At 38.8% G+C, this 16,801-nt stretch overlaps 1 protein-coding gene across 1 annotated transcript; it reads right to left on the bottom strand.

Moving 5' to 3' along the window:
* Nucleotides 1–10,292: 10,292 nt before the first annotated feature.
* Nucleotides 10,293–16,801, bottom strand: LOC117550790 (intestine-specific homeobox-like). The gene is made up of 5 exons (XM_034223325.1): nucleotides 15,767–16,801; nucleotides 15,628–15,684; nucleotides 15,393–15,541; nucleotides 11,201–11,305; nucleotides 10,293–10,667 (listed from the first exon to the last, which is right to left on the bottom strand). The coding sequence occupies exons 1-5, from the start codon at nucleotides 15,999–16,001 to the stop codon at nucleotides 10,506–10,508; spliced, it is 708 nt and encodes a 235-aa protein (XP_034079216.1). The 5' UTR covers nucleotides 16,002–16,801; the 3' UTR covers nucleotides 10,293–10,505.

Raw genomic sequence — 16,801 nt, 5'->3', positions numbered from 1 at the left:
ACACAGAGCAGCATTTCTGCTTATTCATGGGTGCAAGGGCGCCACCTGTCCTCTGCTGGGAGACAGAGCATTACAACTTTTGTTAACATGTTTTTTAAATGGCCAGAACACCTGATAAATAGTCATGCGTGCTCTTAGTATTTACACGTAACAATATGCAGGCATTGTTATGCACTGGGTCTGGCATTAAAACGTTTTTTATTTATATATATGTATTTGACAGGGACAGTGCACATTGATTGACATTTCTGTAAATGCACCAGAGTTAGCCAACAGGCTATTTTTTGTCTGTAGTCCCTGGACAGATGTTGAAAGTCATCCTAAAAACAAAAAAAATCGTTAAATAATAATGAAAATAATTCAATGGAAAATGGAGGGAGGGGATTGTTTTTCACTTTGCATGTTACGCTACTGACGTTTGATGTCAAGTGTATTCATTAGAGAGCAGATCTCCATGTCTTGGCCAATCGCTGCTCTAATGTTCCAATGAATAAATACAAAGCACCATTATTTTACCTTGCCATGATAATCTGGAAAGGAACATGTTTTAATCCTTAGCAGAACGAGATTCTGAGTCAAAGAGGTTATGAGAAGTGATAAATCAGCAGGTTGTTGAAACGTGAGGAACACAACATGTTTATTTTCAGTATTCAGTTTTTAAACAAAACCGCAACTTTCTGGTACCGGTCTTTTAAAAAAACGGTCTCATTCTAGTCACATGTAAAGCATTAGAGCCCGCATTCCCAGTTCAATTTGCCCAATCAGGTCACTTCTCTAAAATGGAAGTCAAGGTTTAACAAAAAAGGAACTATGTTTGTTCTCAATTTTACAAAATAAAAAAGGGCCTCAATTCATTATTTACTTTAACATAAATATTGTTTCTTCAAAACAAGAGAATACATTATACATATTTGAGTATTTAACTTAATTGGCTACCATTATATCACGCATACATTTGACGAATCACATCAAAGACCCCGCCTACTTAAAACCATAAGCACTGTGGAGACGCGCCCCCACAGTAGTCCCCAGGACAAGATGGCTCCACAAAGGACTGTAACTTAGGTAATGGTGATAGTTTTCATGACAGCATGTCTTTTAATGTCAAGAATTTACCTAATTTAAAAGTATACCTTTATTTGCCTTTTTAATGATTAAAAAACATACATGAAAGAGAGACAACTGTTAAGAATTAGTCTATAGACTACAATATCTACGACGATTGTTTGTTCACTCATCGGCCAGCAGGTGGACCTTTATGCTCAGCGTGTGATGAGGGCACATGCAGAGCTTTGCACTCTGCAACAAATCAAACATCCATTACATCACAGCATGATACTGTGCTGTTCATCCCAAATCAATTAGAAATGAATCAACACTTGTCACTTTTTTTGGATTGTGTGTATCAAACCAAGAAATCTATCTCTTTGAATTTTTATTTTGAATGTATTGTTTTTGACTCGACAATGACACAAATAATAATAATTAGCAAACCAATACAGTCTTAATCTAACACACAAACTATTCTTGTGATTCTGTAAAGGCTGGGATATTTCTCAAAGATGCCTGCCGTTCACCAATGAGGTGAAGAGATTACATTTACAATGACTCAGTTGTTTTTTTAAAAGTGGGTAGAACAAAGTTTGTCAATTCCTTCTCAATTGGTAATCACATGTTTGTGCCTGTGCATTGTGTCTCAAGGTAAGGGTACAGTATGTATAATATAATACTCTGTTAATATAGGTGTTGAAGAGGCTCCCCATGTGTTACATACATGACCAGATCGCCTTTTTAATAGAGAAGCATTTTTTTTTTTTGTATTCCTCCATTAGCTTGTATGTGCCAAATTGCTTCAAATTATTTACATAATATCTCTTGTTGCTATGTAAAATGTAATTCATTTGACAATTCAATGGTCATTTTTTAATTTGTTGACATGTTTACAAAGACCAACAAGCACAATACAACCATCATGACTTGCTTATGTCTTCCCCTAAGGCAGGGGTAGGCAAGTTAGTTTGGCCTTGGGCCAATTGTTTGCTGAGCCACAAGATGGCGGGCCAGAACATAATCAAAGCCTAATTCAAGGAATTGATTTTGGTAAGAGGGCGCAGCGCCCCTGTTCCCCGGTTCCGAAAAAACTCTATAGCTGATAACCCTCCCCATCAACACTCTGATGCGCAGTCAGATCCGCTGATTGGTTCACTGATGATATAGGCGCCCAATCCAGAGCCTCTGGCTAGACCCGCCCAAAGGGAGGCTCGTCCTCTCTAGCCCCATTTCAGTCCCAAAGCCAGGGCTATTATCTGTATTTTAACAGACTTATCTTTTAAATTGAGGTGTATTTATTGTTCTCTTCAAAGTTAATTTTTCTCTGAAATTGTAGGGTGGATGGTCCTCCCTTTCCTCAATGGACGAGCCTCCACTGAGTAAAGTAGAGTTATTAACTAGGTAGCAGTGTTATTTAACATACTTTTATTCTGATAAGTATTGTCAAGTTCTCTGGGGTTTTGGCATTTATTTGAGTGTTTCCCCACATTTGAGAGGCTTGAGGGACAACTGGAATCCTTTTTCCTTTTCTTTATTTCAACTTTTCAAGGACACATTAGGATTCTTTCAGGTTGAAAACCTTTAAAAAATATCAAAGGACAAAATAAATAAATTACAGCATGTTTTGCTTTGCAATTTAATATATACCTAAATTAATCAGTAACCAAGTATTTTACTCAAACTCAATGTATTTAATAGTTAAATAAGTACTTTAATTGACCCGGTTCCCCACAACCACACATCGGAAGTCGCAACGGCTCATTTAAAAACAAACGTGGATTTGCGTAAAAAAATTGTTTTTCGGGGTTCGGGTGTTTTGTTTGATTTTAAATAAACAAAGTCTTGGCTTTCAGAATATGAAACTTTTATTTCCAAAATCACACGATAAATACATGTTTGAAGCTTGTAAAGGGAAGATGACAGCTCTCCCTCACCACCCTGCTCTTCCACAGCACCGCTTCCCCTCCCTCCGCTGACATTATGAATGTAAGCTGATATATCGGGACAGAATTTATTTTACCGGACAAATTTGAAACTTACCGGTCATGTTTCAATAATAATAATAAGAATGGTGTAGCAAAGTTTCCATTAGCAGCAGGGGCGGATCTAGACAAATATTCATGGGGTGGCAAGAGGGTGGCAGGAGATTTTGAGGGGTGGCATCCCCTGACAGAAGTATATGCTGATTTAAATCGCAATCATATCAATCAATTAGGGGTGTAACGGTACACGTACCCGTACTGAAATTATTCGGTACGGGCCCTTCGGTTCGGTACACGTGTGTATCGAACGAATATAGCGTTAAACGTAAAAAATTGAGAACATGAACAACTTTCTGGAAGTAATCTATATCATAGAGCGACCAAGTCATTTCATTGGACGAGAGGCATACTATGAGAGCTGGTCACAGGGAGGCGTTCAAATGTAGTCAGTAATTTGAGGAACTGTCGAAATGGCGAACGCAGATAAAGTTGAGCTGAAAATCCTCCAGCATCATTGAAGTCTCCGGTTTGGGAACATTTTGGTTTCGCAGTTACGTACAAGGATGACGGATAAAGACAGGTGAACCGAACCAAAGCTGTTTGTCGGCATTGTTCAACTAACATTGGTTACGCGGCTGGCAAATACATCACACTCATTTGAAAAGGCATCACCCGAATGTGAATATCACCGGTACCAAAAGAAAAAAGACTGAAGTGCAAACCCAACTCCCACTAGCATGTAAGCCTCCACCACTCGCAAAGAGTTCAGACCGAGCCAAAGCTATTACAAACGCCAAATATCCTTATGTTGCCATGTTAGCAAAGCGCTACCTGGCTGTATCTGCTGACACTGTCCCTAGAGAGGGTGTTCTCCACAGCAGGAGACATTGTTAGTGCCAGCAGATCTGCCCTTTCAGCAAGCAATATGGACAAGTTCATCTTTCTTTAAACAACATGAAAATACAATGACAAGCAAGTCCTAATGTCAAGCTGGCTGCTTAGGTACTAGTACAGTTCAAATACAGATTATTTCAGTTCATCGAAATGCTGCACCTTAATGTTTATTTTACTATATTTTGTATTTATTTGAATACATTAGTCACAGTTTAATAATAATGAAAACAAAATATTTAATGTTTTGTGATAATTTTTTCTGCTGTACCGAAAACGTACCGTACCGAACCGAACCGTGACCTAAAAACGAGGTACGTACCGAACCGAAATGTTTGTGAACCGTTACACCCCTACAATCAATGTTAACTTGGAAAGCCACAATATTAATATTTTAACTCAATCACATAGGTGATATTATTGTGGCACATCAGTAAAGCCTTACATATAAGGTGGCAGACGTAATTTAATGAATTTTAACTGAACAATAACTGAATGAGTTTGTCTCACTCTTAGACCAGCAGGGGTACCAAATCTATGCAGACTGCTGCAATAAGTACATTAATTAACTCTCATCGATGTTTGTCTGAATGAATATGATACTATTAACAATCATATTATTCCTATCAGCTGTCAATCACTGTTAATAAATAATAATAATAATAGATTTAATTTGTTAGCGCTTTTACAGGTGCTCAAAGACGCTTTACAGATATAGTGAAGAACTGTTATGATTCACATATTCATTTATTATTGAATAAACTATATTTTTTGGAGGAGTTAATGATGAATGTTCATAAAGATGCTTGCTCACCCTCCTTCAAATTTGAAAAACAAGTAATTATATCATTATTGATATACAGTTACAACCTTGACTTTACATCAGAAAGAACAAACATTAAAGAAGTGACTAACTGCATCAGTTAGGGTTAAAAAACGTGTATTCAGCTAAAACATCGCTGCAGTTATTATCCAGTGGAAGGTCCTTACCTACTGGCCTAGTTAAATCAAAGTGGTTAGTAGGCTTGTTTGAGACACATTGCGGCTCGCCTCGAAAGTAGACGAGAGTAGCCGATCGCAGCCGGGGGAGGTGTCAAAAAGCTCGTCTTAAGTCGGACAGCTCGGAGTCGGAGTCGGCTTGACTGGCTGGGTTTGCAATGGCGGAAATTGCGTTGGCGTTTTTCGTTGCAGATGAAGTGGATGCAATAGAAATCCCACAATTATTATATCACTACAAATGAATGACTCAAGTGTCAGTTTATTTTGAAACAAATCAGTACAAGGGGGGTTGAATACATGTAAAAGACAGAACCACTTATTACTTTTCAAAACTACTTCCGTCAGTGGTCTTGACAAGTTTGCATTTATAAAGAATGCACAAATGTGTATATTCGTTAATGTCAGATATGTACTAAGTAAATGCATTTGTTCCTGCTCCAGATTAGATTCAACTTTATTGTTATTGCACATATTACAGGTACTGAGACAACGAAATGCAGTTTAGCTTCTAACCAGGTGCAACAAGCAGTAAAGTGAAAAGTAATGTACACAACCTACAGAATAAAAATGAATTGAATGATGAATAAACAGTGAGGGCTATGAATACACTAGATATCAGCCTGTGAGCAGCATGAACAGTGTGTATGAATATGCTAAGATAAATAAAGTATGAAAACGGTAAGCAGTATAGTATAACATATATAGATATTAATTTCATGATGATAAACATTGTGGAACAATGATGAAAAATGGGAATGGATGTGGCGACGTAAAACTGACACAAAACAACAACAAACTTTTGCCAGCCAATTGGAGAGTTTCATCAGCAGCACGTGGTAAAAACCACCAATGAGCGCTCAGCTCGAGATACCAGCGAGACGTTTCCCATCAAGCATTTCGCTTCTGCAGCCCGTGGAGAGCAACTGCGCCAACTCGCCTCGCCTCGCTCTCAAGGCTGCGGGCGTCTTTGTCCCGCGAAATTTCAAAGTCTCATGTGGGCGGGCCTCCAGAGCAAGTCGGACAAAATGACTAACCATCATGCAACGCATTAGCAAGACGTTGATCGCAACTGCGCAGGTCTGCGCAGGTCTTGCTTGTCTCAAACAAGCCTACTTTCTGTTGGCTGGGCAGTGTAGTTTTACACACCGTCTTATTTTACTTTCTCAGGACTTAAAACTGTTTTTTGGGGGCAGACCCCCTCAAAGAAAAAAATATATACACGCATACAAGGTCATCATCTTAACAGTTTGTTATTCTCATCGAGTCATCCGTGAGCAGAGCATCAAGTTGGCATGTCTATTGTCTATTGTCTAATGCGGCGATTACTATTTTGTTCAGCAAAACGCCTCACAAACGTATTAAGATCAACAGCTGTAGTGCGTTTTGATTCAATGCTGAGTACAGCCAAACTGACAGTCTCTTCTCTGTCATTGTAGACCGCAACTACCTCATTCCTTCAGTGCTTGGGTCCGAAAGGCTTCTCGTTTTGCGCGGTCCCCCCGTTCAAGTGAATTCGCCACCAATCATATTTCCACTCTCGCGCCAGGACCGGGGGAGGGGTTACATGACGTGCATCTTGTGCTGCATTCACTTGCACTTGGACATTAGAGACTTTCTCTCATAAATGTCCGATGAGCCACAACTTTTCTTTCAAAACAAAGATGCCAACTGGAGTGGCAGCTGGGGTGGCAAGGCTATTGTTTAGGGTGGCAGTTGCCACCCCATGCCACCCCGGTAGATCCGCCCCTGATTAGCAGGTAATCACCGGACTATGACCGGATATGCTGATGTTTAAAACTCAGTTAATAGGAGTCATTTTTATATCGCTTCAGTTTATAATCGTTACAGATCGAAAAGTTCAGATTCATTTTTCAATAAATGATTCCACAAACAACAAACAACATAATTATTACATTCAAACAAACTACTTGTAGTAGATGAAGTACATTATTCAAAAGTTTACATTAACTTTGGATAATAACACGGGAGAAACGGATCATCTCTTTTCCTCTCTCCCTCCCTCTCTCTCCTGACAGCCCGTCAGTTTCTCATGCAGCTCGCTAAACAGTGGGCGGGGCTTCAGGTGATTATGCAGCAGCTGATCTGATCTCTCTCTCAGGTCCGGTTATACTTCCCTCGCGTTTATGTCCATATCGATCAGATCCAGCTCTCCTGATCGGCCTTTATAGAGAGCACCGAACAAACTATTAAGAGTGAATATCAGCCGATAATGACTGGCGGCCGATCGATTGGAGCATCCCTAATTATTACCAGACATTTTGACCAGCAGGTTTTTAATTTACCGGTTTTTAATGAATTTTACCAGATAAAAACCGGTAATTACCGGCTAACAGAAACCCTGATGTGCGACTCTCCGTCCTATGTTGTAAAAAAAATAAAATAAAATCTCAAAATAATATTTTATTTTTGATTCTCAAAATTACGGGCCAAATAGTATTGCTGGCGGGCCAACAATGGCCCGCGGGCAACCTGTTGCCGACCCATGCCCTAAGGTCTCGAGCTCCAACAGGTGGTGGGTTTGGAGCTTTATATATACAGTCTATGGTTTGGAAGCAGAGGAACGTGACGCAGCACAGCAATCTTCCCATTGGTTAATACCATACCATCAGCAGGAGGCATTGGGATATATGAAACCAGTCTGGGACGCTTCCTCTTCTGAGTTTCTACCATGTACGGTGCAGCCTTAGCACGTTGAGACAGCTCACGTGTTGTGTTTTTATCTTTGTTCCCTTTGCCTAACACAGTGTCAGCAGCATCCATTGGGACATCTTGCAGCAACAGGTTGGGATGCTTTGCAGCTGGGTCAACCTCCATTGGAGAAAACCCAGTTTTTAGTTTTGACCTTTGTTCATTTTATATTTATATATGTATAGGTTTATATATCCTTGTCTATTATATTCAAGCAGAAATCTTAGCTTTTATTATTTATTTACCACTTTATTACTTACCATAGCAAAAGTATATCTGTAATGGATTTTTTTGTAAGACTAGGTCACATTATTTCATTACTACAGTATCTGTATATTATATATATATATATATATATATATATATATATATAAATATTGGCTTGAGTTTATCCATGTCCTATCCTCAGAAACTGCCGCCCATGTTATGAATATATATGTATATTGGCAGGACAAATCAGATAATGTTCTGCCCCCCTCTGCAGTGTACATATGCTATTCATTTTTGGATTAGGTTTTGTAAATTGGGAGAATTTTTACAATACCATTTTTGGTCAAGTACATCTAACAACTGGGAGTGATCGTGTTGAGTCGCAGTGTCGATGTGGACCAGCCTGCCGGTCACATGGTAAAATCAACCAGGCTGATAAGAAAGAGGCCTGGTAACCATTCCCCTCTTAACCACAAGAGGTGCAAAGCTGATGGATCCAGTAGTATTACAGATTAGCTGCAGACAAACAAATACACACGACACATCATCTTAGCTTTTGCCTGTCGAGTAATCATTATACATGTTGTGTACACAGCAAATACTTAAAAAGAATCACTTTCAACTGAATCTTGAGATTTTATTCATTTCATAGAAGTGAGTTAACCGAGTCGTTTAAATTATCATCGAACATAAATCATGTACACTGTCTAAGATAAAAACTATAATATCTACTGGATTTGTTTTCTTGTATTGCTTAAGATATAGTCCGGTCTCTTCAAAAGTAATGTGAACTCTTTTTTATATCTTATTATTTTTTTTTTTTGTATAATATGATTTCATACACCTTAGTATTGAAATAAGACAACGACAATGATCTCTCATTAAACTCATTCTTACTACAATTATCAAAGTAGATTATGATATTTAGGTTTTGGACAGAACATAGCTCCAGGTATACGTCATGTTAGGCAGTTTGCCTCATATAATTTCATTCTGACATTTCCAACTTTTGATGACCATTAGTAGTCGCAGAAGCATTTCTCACAACATGATACAATTGTTGTTACACAAGTGGTTCAAAGTTGTTGGTTTGATTCTCTCACCACAAACTATTTGTGTCTTGTTTAGCCCTGCCTGAGGGAAAAGCAAACACAAGCAATAAAAGGTGATATGACCGGGGTGAAAAGTTTAACCGTTCTCAGAGGCTTGATAAATGCAATCAGTTATTGTACTCCCAATTGAGTTATGGTATCGATAATGAAGCTGCGTTATCGTTCTTATAATTGACAATTATTTGGAAAATGGCCAGCTTCACAGAAAGAAAAGGATAGGAACCGTTTATGTAATTGTAGGTGCATTTTCACAGAATAATATCACCTTCACAAGAAACAGGCATAACATAAAGTCACTTTATTAAAGGACATGTGTAATACAGTTACCTGCGGAGTTATATTGGTTTCAAAAAATAAAAGGTGAATAAAAAGACACCTATATGTGCAGAGATAGAAGAACTCAGATATTGTACTTCAGTAAGAGTAGGAACACTGTTCCTACTTTTTAAGTAAGTAGTAAGAGTTACAGAAGTATTGGCATCAAAATATACTTAAAGTATCAAAAGTCAAAGTACTCATTGCGCAGAGCGGCCCATTTCAGAATTATATATGATTTGTTTTGATTATAATTTTTGATGCATTGATATGTTTATAAAAGCTGGTAAAGGTGGAACCATTCGTATTATTTGGATTTACTGCTCGGTAGTTTTTTAATTTAGTACAGGTGTAACTAAAGTCTTATTTAAGTGTTGATTATATTTTACATCATTAATTCATATCTGCAAAGTAACTAAAGGTATTAAGTAAATGTGGTGGAGTACAAGTACAATATTTATTGCTGAATTGTAGTGGGGTAGAAGAACAAAGTAGCAGAAAACGGAGATACTCATGTAAAGTGCAAATACCTCAAAATGGTACTTAAGTACAGTACTTGAGTAAATGTACTTAGTTACTTTTACAGCACTGCATATGTGCAGTCTTTCATATTCTTACTATAAATTACAATTATTATACAACACCTACAAACAGTCCCTCAGCCGATGTTTCCACTTTGATCCTATTCCACAAGCTCCCCCAGCTGACCTGCCAATAACTCCGATTTACGAGGCCAAATTAAGATAAGGAAGGTTTTCAGATAGTCAAACATATAAGTTTATGAGCAGTGCTGTATCTTATCTCTGACAAGGAAGTGTGGTGTCATGCGAAAATCTCTCCTGCAGAATAACACAGCAGTTCAATACCAAGAAGCACGTTGCAGTGCTGAGTACCCTCACACTTTGATTTCAATACAACAGTTCAAATGGGTTATTATAATTATTTATTATAAAGAAGTCAACTGTTTTCAGTATTCAGCCAGAATATAATTTTTTTTATTCAACTTTACAAGTAAATAAACAAATAAAGTTCAACAAGTTTATTTCATGTTGTCAACACAGTATATACAACACACATGACAATTAAAGCTCATCAATAAACAGTTATTATATTTTACAGATTACAGTAGAGTTCGGGTTATATCTCCAGCAAATGATGTATCAAAGCTCATTATGATCTTTGTACCACGTCATTTAAAAACACTTTAACACAATAGCGTCATCAAGTAAGAGTACTGCTATCTGTTGGTCCCCAGCGGGTCAAAATACAGAGTCCTGTGACCTGGGGAATGTGTGTTGGTCAGCAAGGGGGCTGTTGGAGCTGCTCTGGGGAACAGCGCTGACTGAAGAGGTTCAGGGAGGCAGCACGGCAGCCAGAACAGCGAGGACTTCTGTAGCGCCTGGGAACCAACACAATCACTAATCACTATTCTAGTCAATGCAATTATATTGTTCTGTATGTAAAAAAGATTGACATATATATCTAATAAAGTTTTCATACCAGAGATGCAACACATTTAAACAAGGGCATATTAACGGTAAGGTTAGACAAATGTTAATGTGAAAGTTAAAAAATAATATAATAAGACAATTGCTAAAGAAAATTACAAGAGCTACTTTAATTATAAGCCAAATTAAATACATTTTAGGATTTCATTAAATTGTAATATTCACAGGAGCTCGTGGTAAGATATGGGTTTTAATTTAATTTTAATTTTAAATATGACAATTTCATTTTCCATCATATTACTTTTGAAACTTTGCTATTTGATCTCTTTCACCTTTTTAAATGCATTTCATTATTTTAAAAAAGGTTTAAAAATGTTCCGACGCTGTTTCTCTCTTTCTTTGTAAATAACGTAAGCTTCATTTTGAGTTTGAAGCACTCATTATGGGAATATTATTGAGATGAATATATGAAATGTGATTTTACCTCAAAATAAAGCAGGGGATGACTTGCAGGCCGGCTGCTCATCAGTTCTATGTCCTTCAGAGTTTCTGCTTTCCTCCGTTTGGCTCTGCGGTTCTGGAACCAAATCTGCAGCACAAACAACATGTCACATAAATGTATCTATGACATACTCACAATTTAGCCATAAATATGTAGCAGAGTACCAAAAGTAACAAATGTATTATTATTCTCCTCTGAGCATGCATTCTCATTGAATCATAGTACACAGAAAAACGGAAAGGTTAACTTTAATTAAATGTATTATACATAACTGTATTAGGTTTGTTGAAAGCAATAATATTAAGTTCAAATAGAAAATAGTATTGCTTTCATATATCCTTATACAGTTATGTGAAGTCTGTTGACATAATACATGTCATTAAAGTCAACGTTTCAGTTTTTTGAGTGTGCACACTTCTACACCGAAATTGTCAATAATAGTTTGGGAGGTATTTCTTCATATAAGCAACTGTCCAAAGACCATTGCCATGGTTCCATTATTAACTATTCATTATAATAAGCCCATTGTTTAAACGTGACCCCAGTTTGACTTATTGACTCCTTCCAGCAATACACGAGTTACAAAATAAAGACGATGTGTTGTCATAGTTTGCTTATTTGATACTAGTTTGACAAGGAGAACTAGATTGAAGCTATTTAAATGTTATCAGAACAATCAATATTAAATATTGTCTAATTTTAATATACAGATGTTTTAACATGAATACAAAACCGTCCTTAAACATATTTGTTGATTAGTAAACTAGTACTTGTCAAGTTTAATTTGTCTGTAGCCTGTTTGTAGTTCAAATACATTTATACATGCAAAGTGATACAAGTTGTTGATTCTTTTGGCTATTATTTGTTTATTCCATGACCTTTTTTTGTATAAAGTAGTTTATATTACTTTTTACAAGTAGCTTAAGGTAAACACACTTAATTTCTTCGCTGTAGTTTTAACTTTTGCCAGGTTGAAATAATTACTTCCAAAGCAGCTTCCCAATACTGTCAGTATATTGTCTTTAATGCTGCCATGATAGTGGAGCAGATAACAAGGTCAATCGTTCAAATGATGATACAAGCATGAAACTTGGCAGGAATATTTATTTTATGTCACTTTATGAGAAAAAAGTGCTAGCCACTTGAAATTCCAAGATGGCGGCCATTTTCCAAGATGGCCGCCAGATGACCACCCCATAGGTGACATTTCCTGATAACTTTGGATAGATCTGTCCAATTCAGTAGGTCATGGTGGCGATTTATATGTTTTCAACACTGGCGAAACCGATTATGATATCAAAACACATGTATGATGTGGTATTAACCCCTTACCTGCCATATGTGGCTTTAGGTGCAAAAGTATTACTTTAATATACGAGTTTAGATTCACCCAAATTGTCTTTTTCTGTTTTGTTCAGCACTTCCAGTTATTGATGCTGAATTATCACTTTAAATTTGCCGTTATTATTTTTTTTAATTCTAGTATTTCCTAAAGGCAATTTGATAGGCAAGGGGTATCATGCCATCAACAAAATCTGCACTTCGTTCGTAATGCGCCTGGGGTGAATATAACACGAACCGGTCCCAGTTCTATTGCAATGTTTTTCTGCCCTGCAATGTTCATTGTTTCTGACTAGCTAGGTCTGACAAAAACAACTGCATAGTGGAGTACAACTTAGTCCGAAACGGAAGCATTTGCACCTTCCACTACATTGTGTCTTGCATCCACATTTCAAGCACACAGTGCTTCGTTAATAGTTCTAACGCTCGAAGTGGAGTCGAAAGAGATGAGTTTTCAGTTTGCGCCGGAAGATGTGCAAGCTATTTGCCGTCCTGATGTCAATGGGGAGCTCATTCCACCATCTTGGAGCCAGGACAGCAAACCCACGTGTTTTTGCCGATGGGAACTTGGGTCCCCCTCGCAGCGAGGGCGCAGCGAGTCGTTTGGCTGATGCAGAGCGTAGTGCACGCGCTGGGGTGTCATTTTTGAATGCTATCAGGACATCGCGTCCTTTCTGATGCGCTTCAAGCTCTGGAATACGCAAGAGTAACTGTTCCTTTAACCTTGTTGAGTTCACGTCCGGAGAGTCCACACCGAGTTGCTCTAATCTCTGCTTGTACAGTGTAGCTAAATCTGCCAGCCTGAATATAACTGGATCTGTTCCCTCGGTGGCAGCTCTGGTGTCAGTGATGTAGATGATAAGTTCTGAAAAAGCAATGGGGTATAACTCTTTACCTGGCTTTTTGCAGCTCTGCTCTTGCATAATCAAATTATGATGGGCTCGTTCTCGATTGTATACAGCTACAAGGCAAGCAGGATGATATTTCAACTCCAGCGCAACAGCATCGCCGGCACTGAGCTTTGCGAGGAGCTTTCCATCATTCAGAGTCCTGGCACACTCATTGAGTCTTTCATTCAATTGCATTGTCATTGCTTGTCGTAAAGTTGATGTTTCGGCCTCTTCTTCACACAAAAAGCATACTGATGACGCTTTTGGTGGATCTGATGTTCTTTGCCTCTTACTGCGGTTCTCTTCTCTGCACGTAGAAGTACTTGCAGTCGCTCTCTTCTGTGTCCTTTGTAGCTTTGTGTTATTGAACAACAATCTACAGCTTTGGTGATATTTTGCTCTGTTTCGCATCAGTGTTTCTTTTATACCACCACCTTCATCTAGTCTGGCTGGGTTAAGTGGAATCGGCATATCATTGATGGCATGAAACAATGGCACATTGTTTGCAATGTTGGTATAACCAGCATAGTCCTGTTCCCTTTGGAATGAACTTAGTGGTGACATTAACTTTTCCTCTGTATCATTCTGACAGAGGCAACATTTCGTCCAGTTTGTTTGTGGTTTTGATTTTGCTTGAGTATCCATAATTTGTGACTAAGAATGGCAAGGTCGAGGGTTCATCCTTTTACCACCTTGCGTTAGTGCAAATTGATGTATGGGATACAGCTAGGTTCATGCACTTGCCCTACACCTAGCCCGATCGTTCATCCAATGTCATTTAAATCCCGTGCGATCTGTACACCATCCGGATAACTACATGTAAAACCCCCGTTATCCTTGGCTCGGCTCTCCCGCGCTGGCACATCCTGTCGGTTCAGGTGCGGCTATCTAACATCTGAGGGGTTCATTAGATAGCATTTGGGATACTAAACCCACGGTTTAGCTGACATTGAACCCCATGCTGAGTTGCACAGCAGTGTATGCCACCAGTGTGCCCTGGTATTGCATGACATACACTCTCTTTTTCTGTGTTTAGTTGATATTGGCTGGTGTCCACCATCATCGCTGGTTACACTGTGATGTCTGGGTCCTATATATCCTTGTGGCTGCATTTCGGTCGCAAGTGGTTTTATTTCAGAGTTTTCCATCTCCTAGATGAATTGCCTTTACCTGGCTAATGAGCTTCATCTGCCCAGAGCTGTCTGGTTTTCAGGCGCCAGAGACTCGCCTTTCGCACCACCACTATTTGTGGAAACACCCCCGCCACGAGAAGGCTAGGGTTGGAGCTTGACTGCCAGAGGCTTTGTTTCGCTTGCCATTTGGGGCATTTAGTAGGCAAAGAGAGCTCATCCTCTTTGCCACCCCGGCATTAGCAGTCCTTTGGAGGGGCAATTCTAACCTTCCCCGTCTATAACGAGAACCAATTTACTTGTATTCGAAGCCTGCACAATAGTTGTCATTTGACTTCTTTATTGTTACACAAGTCCTAAAATTGATTTATTGGTTCAAGAAATCGATCAATACACTCAGGAATCAGCTTTAGCAAGGTCAAAAACCTATAAATCGACACCAAGATGAAATAAATCCGACATCTCTGGCGATTTCTATGGTTAAAAGTTGTTTTTTTTCATACCCTGGCGGCCATCTTGGAAAAAATGGCCACCATGTTGAAAATCCACGTGGCTAGCACTTTTTTCTTGCAGAGTGATCCTAAAGGAACGTTCCTACCAAATTTCATGCTTGTATCACCATTTGAACGATTCTGCCAAAAAAAATCACACTTATCTGCTCCACTATGATAATTCTTGGTAAAATATACAAACAAACCCTTCACTAATCGCATTACAAATGTTGCACTCATGCTAAGTTTTCAAGACAAGTAATGCAACAAAAATCAAACAAAAACACACATAAATAACCGCGATGAGCGTTGTGTGTCCTACCTGTATTCGTCCCTCTGGGAGTTGCAGGCGAGAGGCTAACTGCTCTCTTCTGTTCACGTCTGGGTAGTGAGTCTGCTGGAAGGCTTTCTCCAGCTCCTGCACCTGGACTGGGGTGAAAGTGACCCGCGTTTGCCTCTTTTTCCTCTGACCTGTAAACACATTATTGTTACTGACATCTTCCTCGCCAGCATCATTTTAACACTAAACATATGGCTTCAAAAATCACAATACTCACTCATGCTGTCCGTGGAGGCTTTTGGAGACTCTTCAAGTAGTCTGATTTGTGTTGTTTCTAATAGCAGAGAGAAAAACATTATATTTAATATCAACAATGATGTCCTTTTGGATAAGAAAAAGAGTGATACACAACATACCTGCACATGAGATCTGCTTAGATATCCTGTTGTTCACCTTGATAACAGACCAGTTCCGATGTGCTTTCTTCTCCTTTCTGGCACATGTGGGCCCCCATAGAATTTCCTCAATAGAATGGGATAGTTTTTTGCGTGGCTGAGATTCCATTTGTTGATCCATGCAGGACTCTTTCTCTGTATTTCCTCTATTCCACATTTCCAGTAGCTTAACCCCCTCCATTGGTCCCTTCGTCATCAGATGTTTGTAGTACTGACTTTATTCACCGGTACTCAGGAGCCTTAAAATATCACAAACCTCTTCTGCTTCTTCTCCTGTCTGGTATGGTTGTTGCACTGTGCAAGGTGAGGACAGTGAGTTCGCCCTCCCTCCCTCCCCTGTCAGCCTGTTTGACCTGCATCACATGGTTTTTTATCAGGGAGGAGCGACTGGCGATATGTCATACTTCTAGGAAAAGTATTTCCCTTAAGCGTCCCATTTTACCCTAAGGTGTGCTCATTGTGAATGTACAAACTTGTTCCAGGTATGTGCCCTTATCCACTTTCTACACACACTAGATAAATAATCAAATTGTATTTAGGTCTTACATTAACTCTGAGGTTTTTCTACCAGCAATGTCACCAGCATTAAAAAATCTTGAATTTTAGGGACGAGCTCGGACAAAATCTCCTTGCTTTTGTAGCTTGCTTTACACTTAAGCAACACTTAACACGTAAAACAGATTCAAACCGTTGCTTCTTTTTCTTATCACCGGATTATTGGAAGACTAACCGTTATCACCTTGGCCTCTATATGCCCTTTCATGCTTCAGTTCACCTCACTGACACACTGGGAACGGCAGTCAGTGACTCCTTGTGGTGTGTAGGGAGCATTATGTGTTTAAAGTGCAGCTGTGTTATCTCTGTAAAATCAGTGAAGAGCACCTATAATATATCAACACCACACACATCACACGTGCACACACAGTTACAACATTGATATAACTTAACATTATTGACAGATATTAAATGCATGTACAAAGTCTGGATTAATTTTGG

This window comes from Gymnodraco acuticeps, unplaced genomic scaffold (assembly GCF_902827175.1).
Source record: "Gymnodraco acuticeps unplaced genomic scaffold, fGymAcu1.1, whole genome shotgun sequence".
Lineage (NCBI taxonomy): Eukaryota > Metazoa > Chordata > Actinopteri > Perciformes > Bathydraconidae > Gymnodraco > Gymnodraco acuticeps.
Note: the sequence above shows the minus strand (reverse complement) of the source record. Positions and strands in the feature narration are given on the sequence as shown.

Bases quoted from the DNA above. Each gene is read 5' to 3' on its own strand.
- LOC117550790 (XM_034223325.1), bottom strand. From the start codon at position 16,001: ATGACGAAGGGACCAATGGAGGGGGTTAAGCTACTGGAAATGTGGAAT. The intron at 15,542-15,627 runs GTGAGTATTGTG...ATGTGTTTACAG, and splicing joins AGCCTCCACGGACAGCATGA to GTCAGAGGAAAAAGAGGCAA. The intron at 11,306-15,392 runs GTAGGACACACA...TTTGTGCTGCAG, and splicing joins TCCCAGAGGGACGAATACAG to ATTTGGTTCCAGAACCGCAG.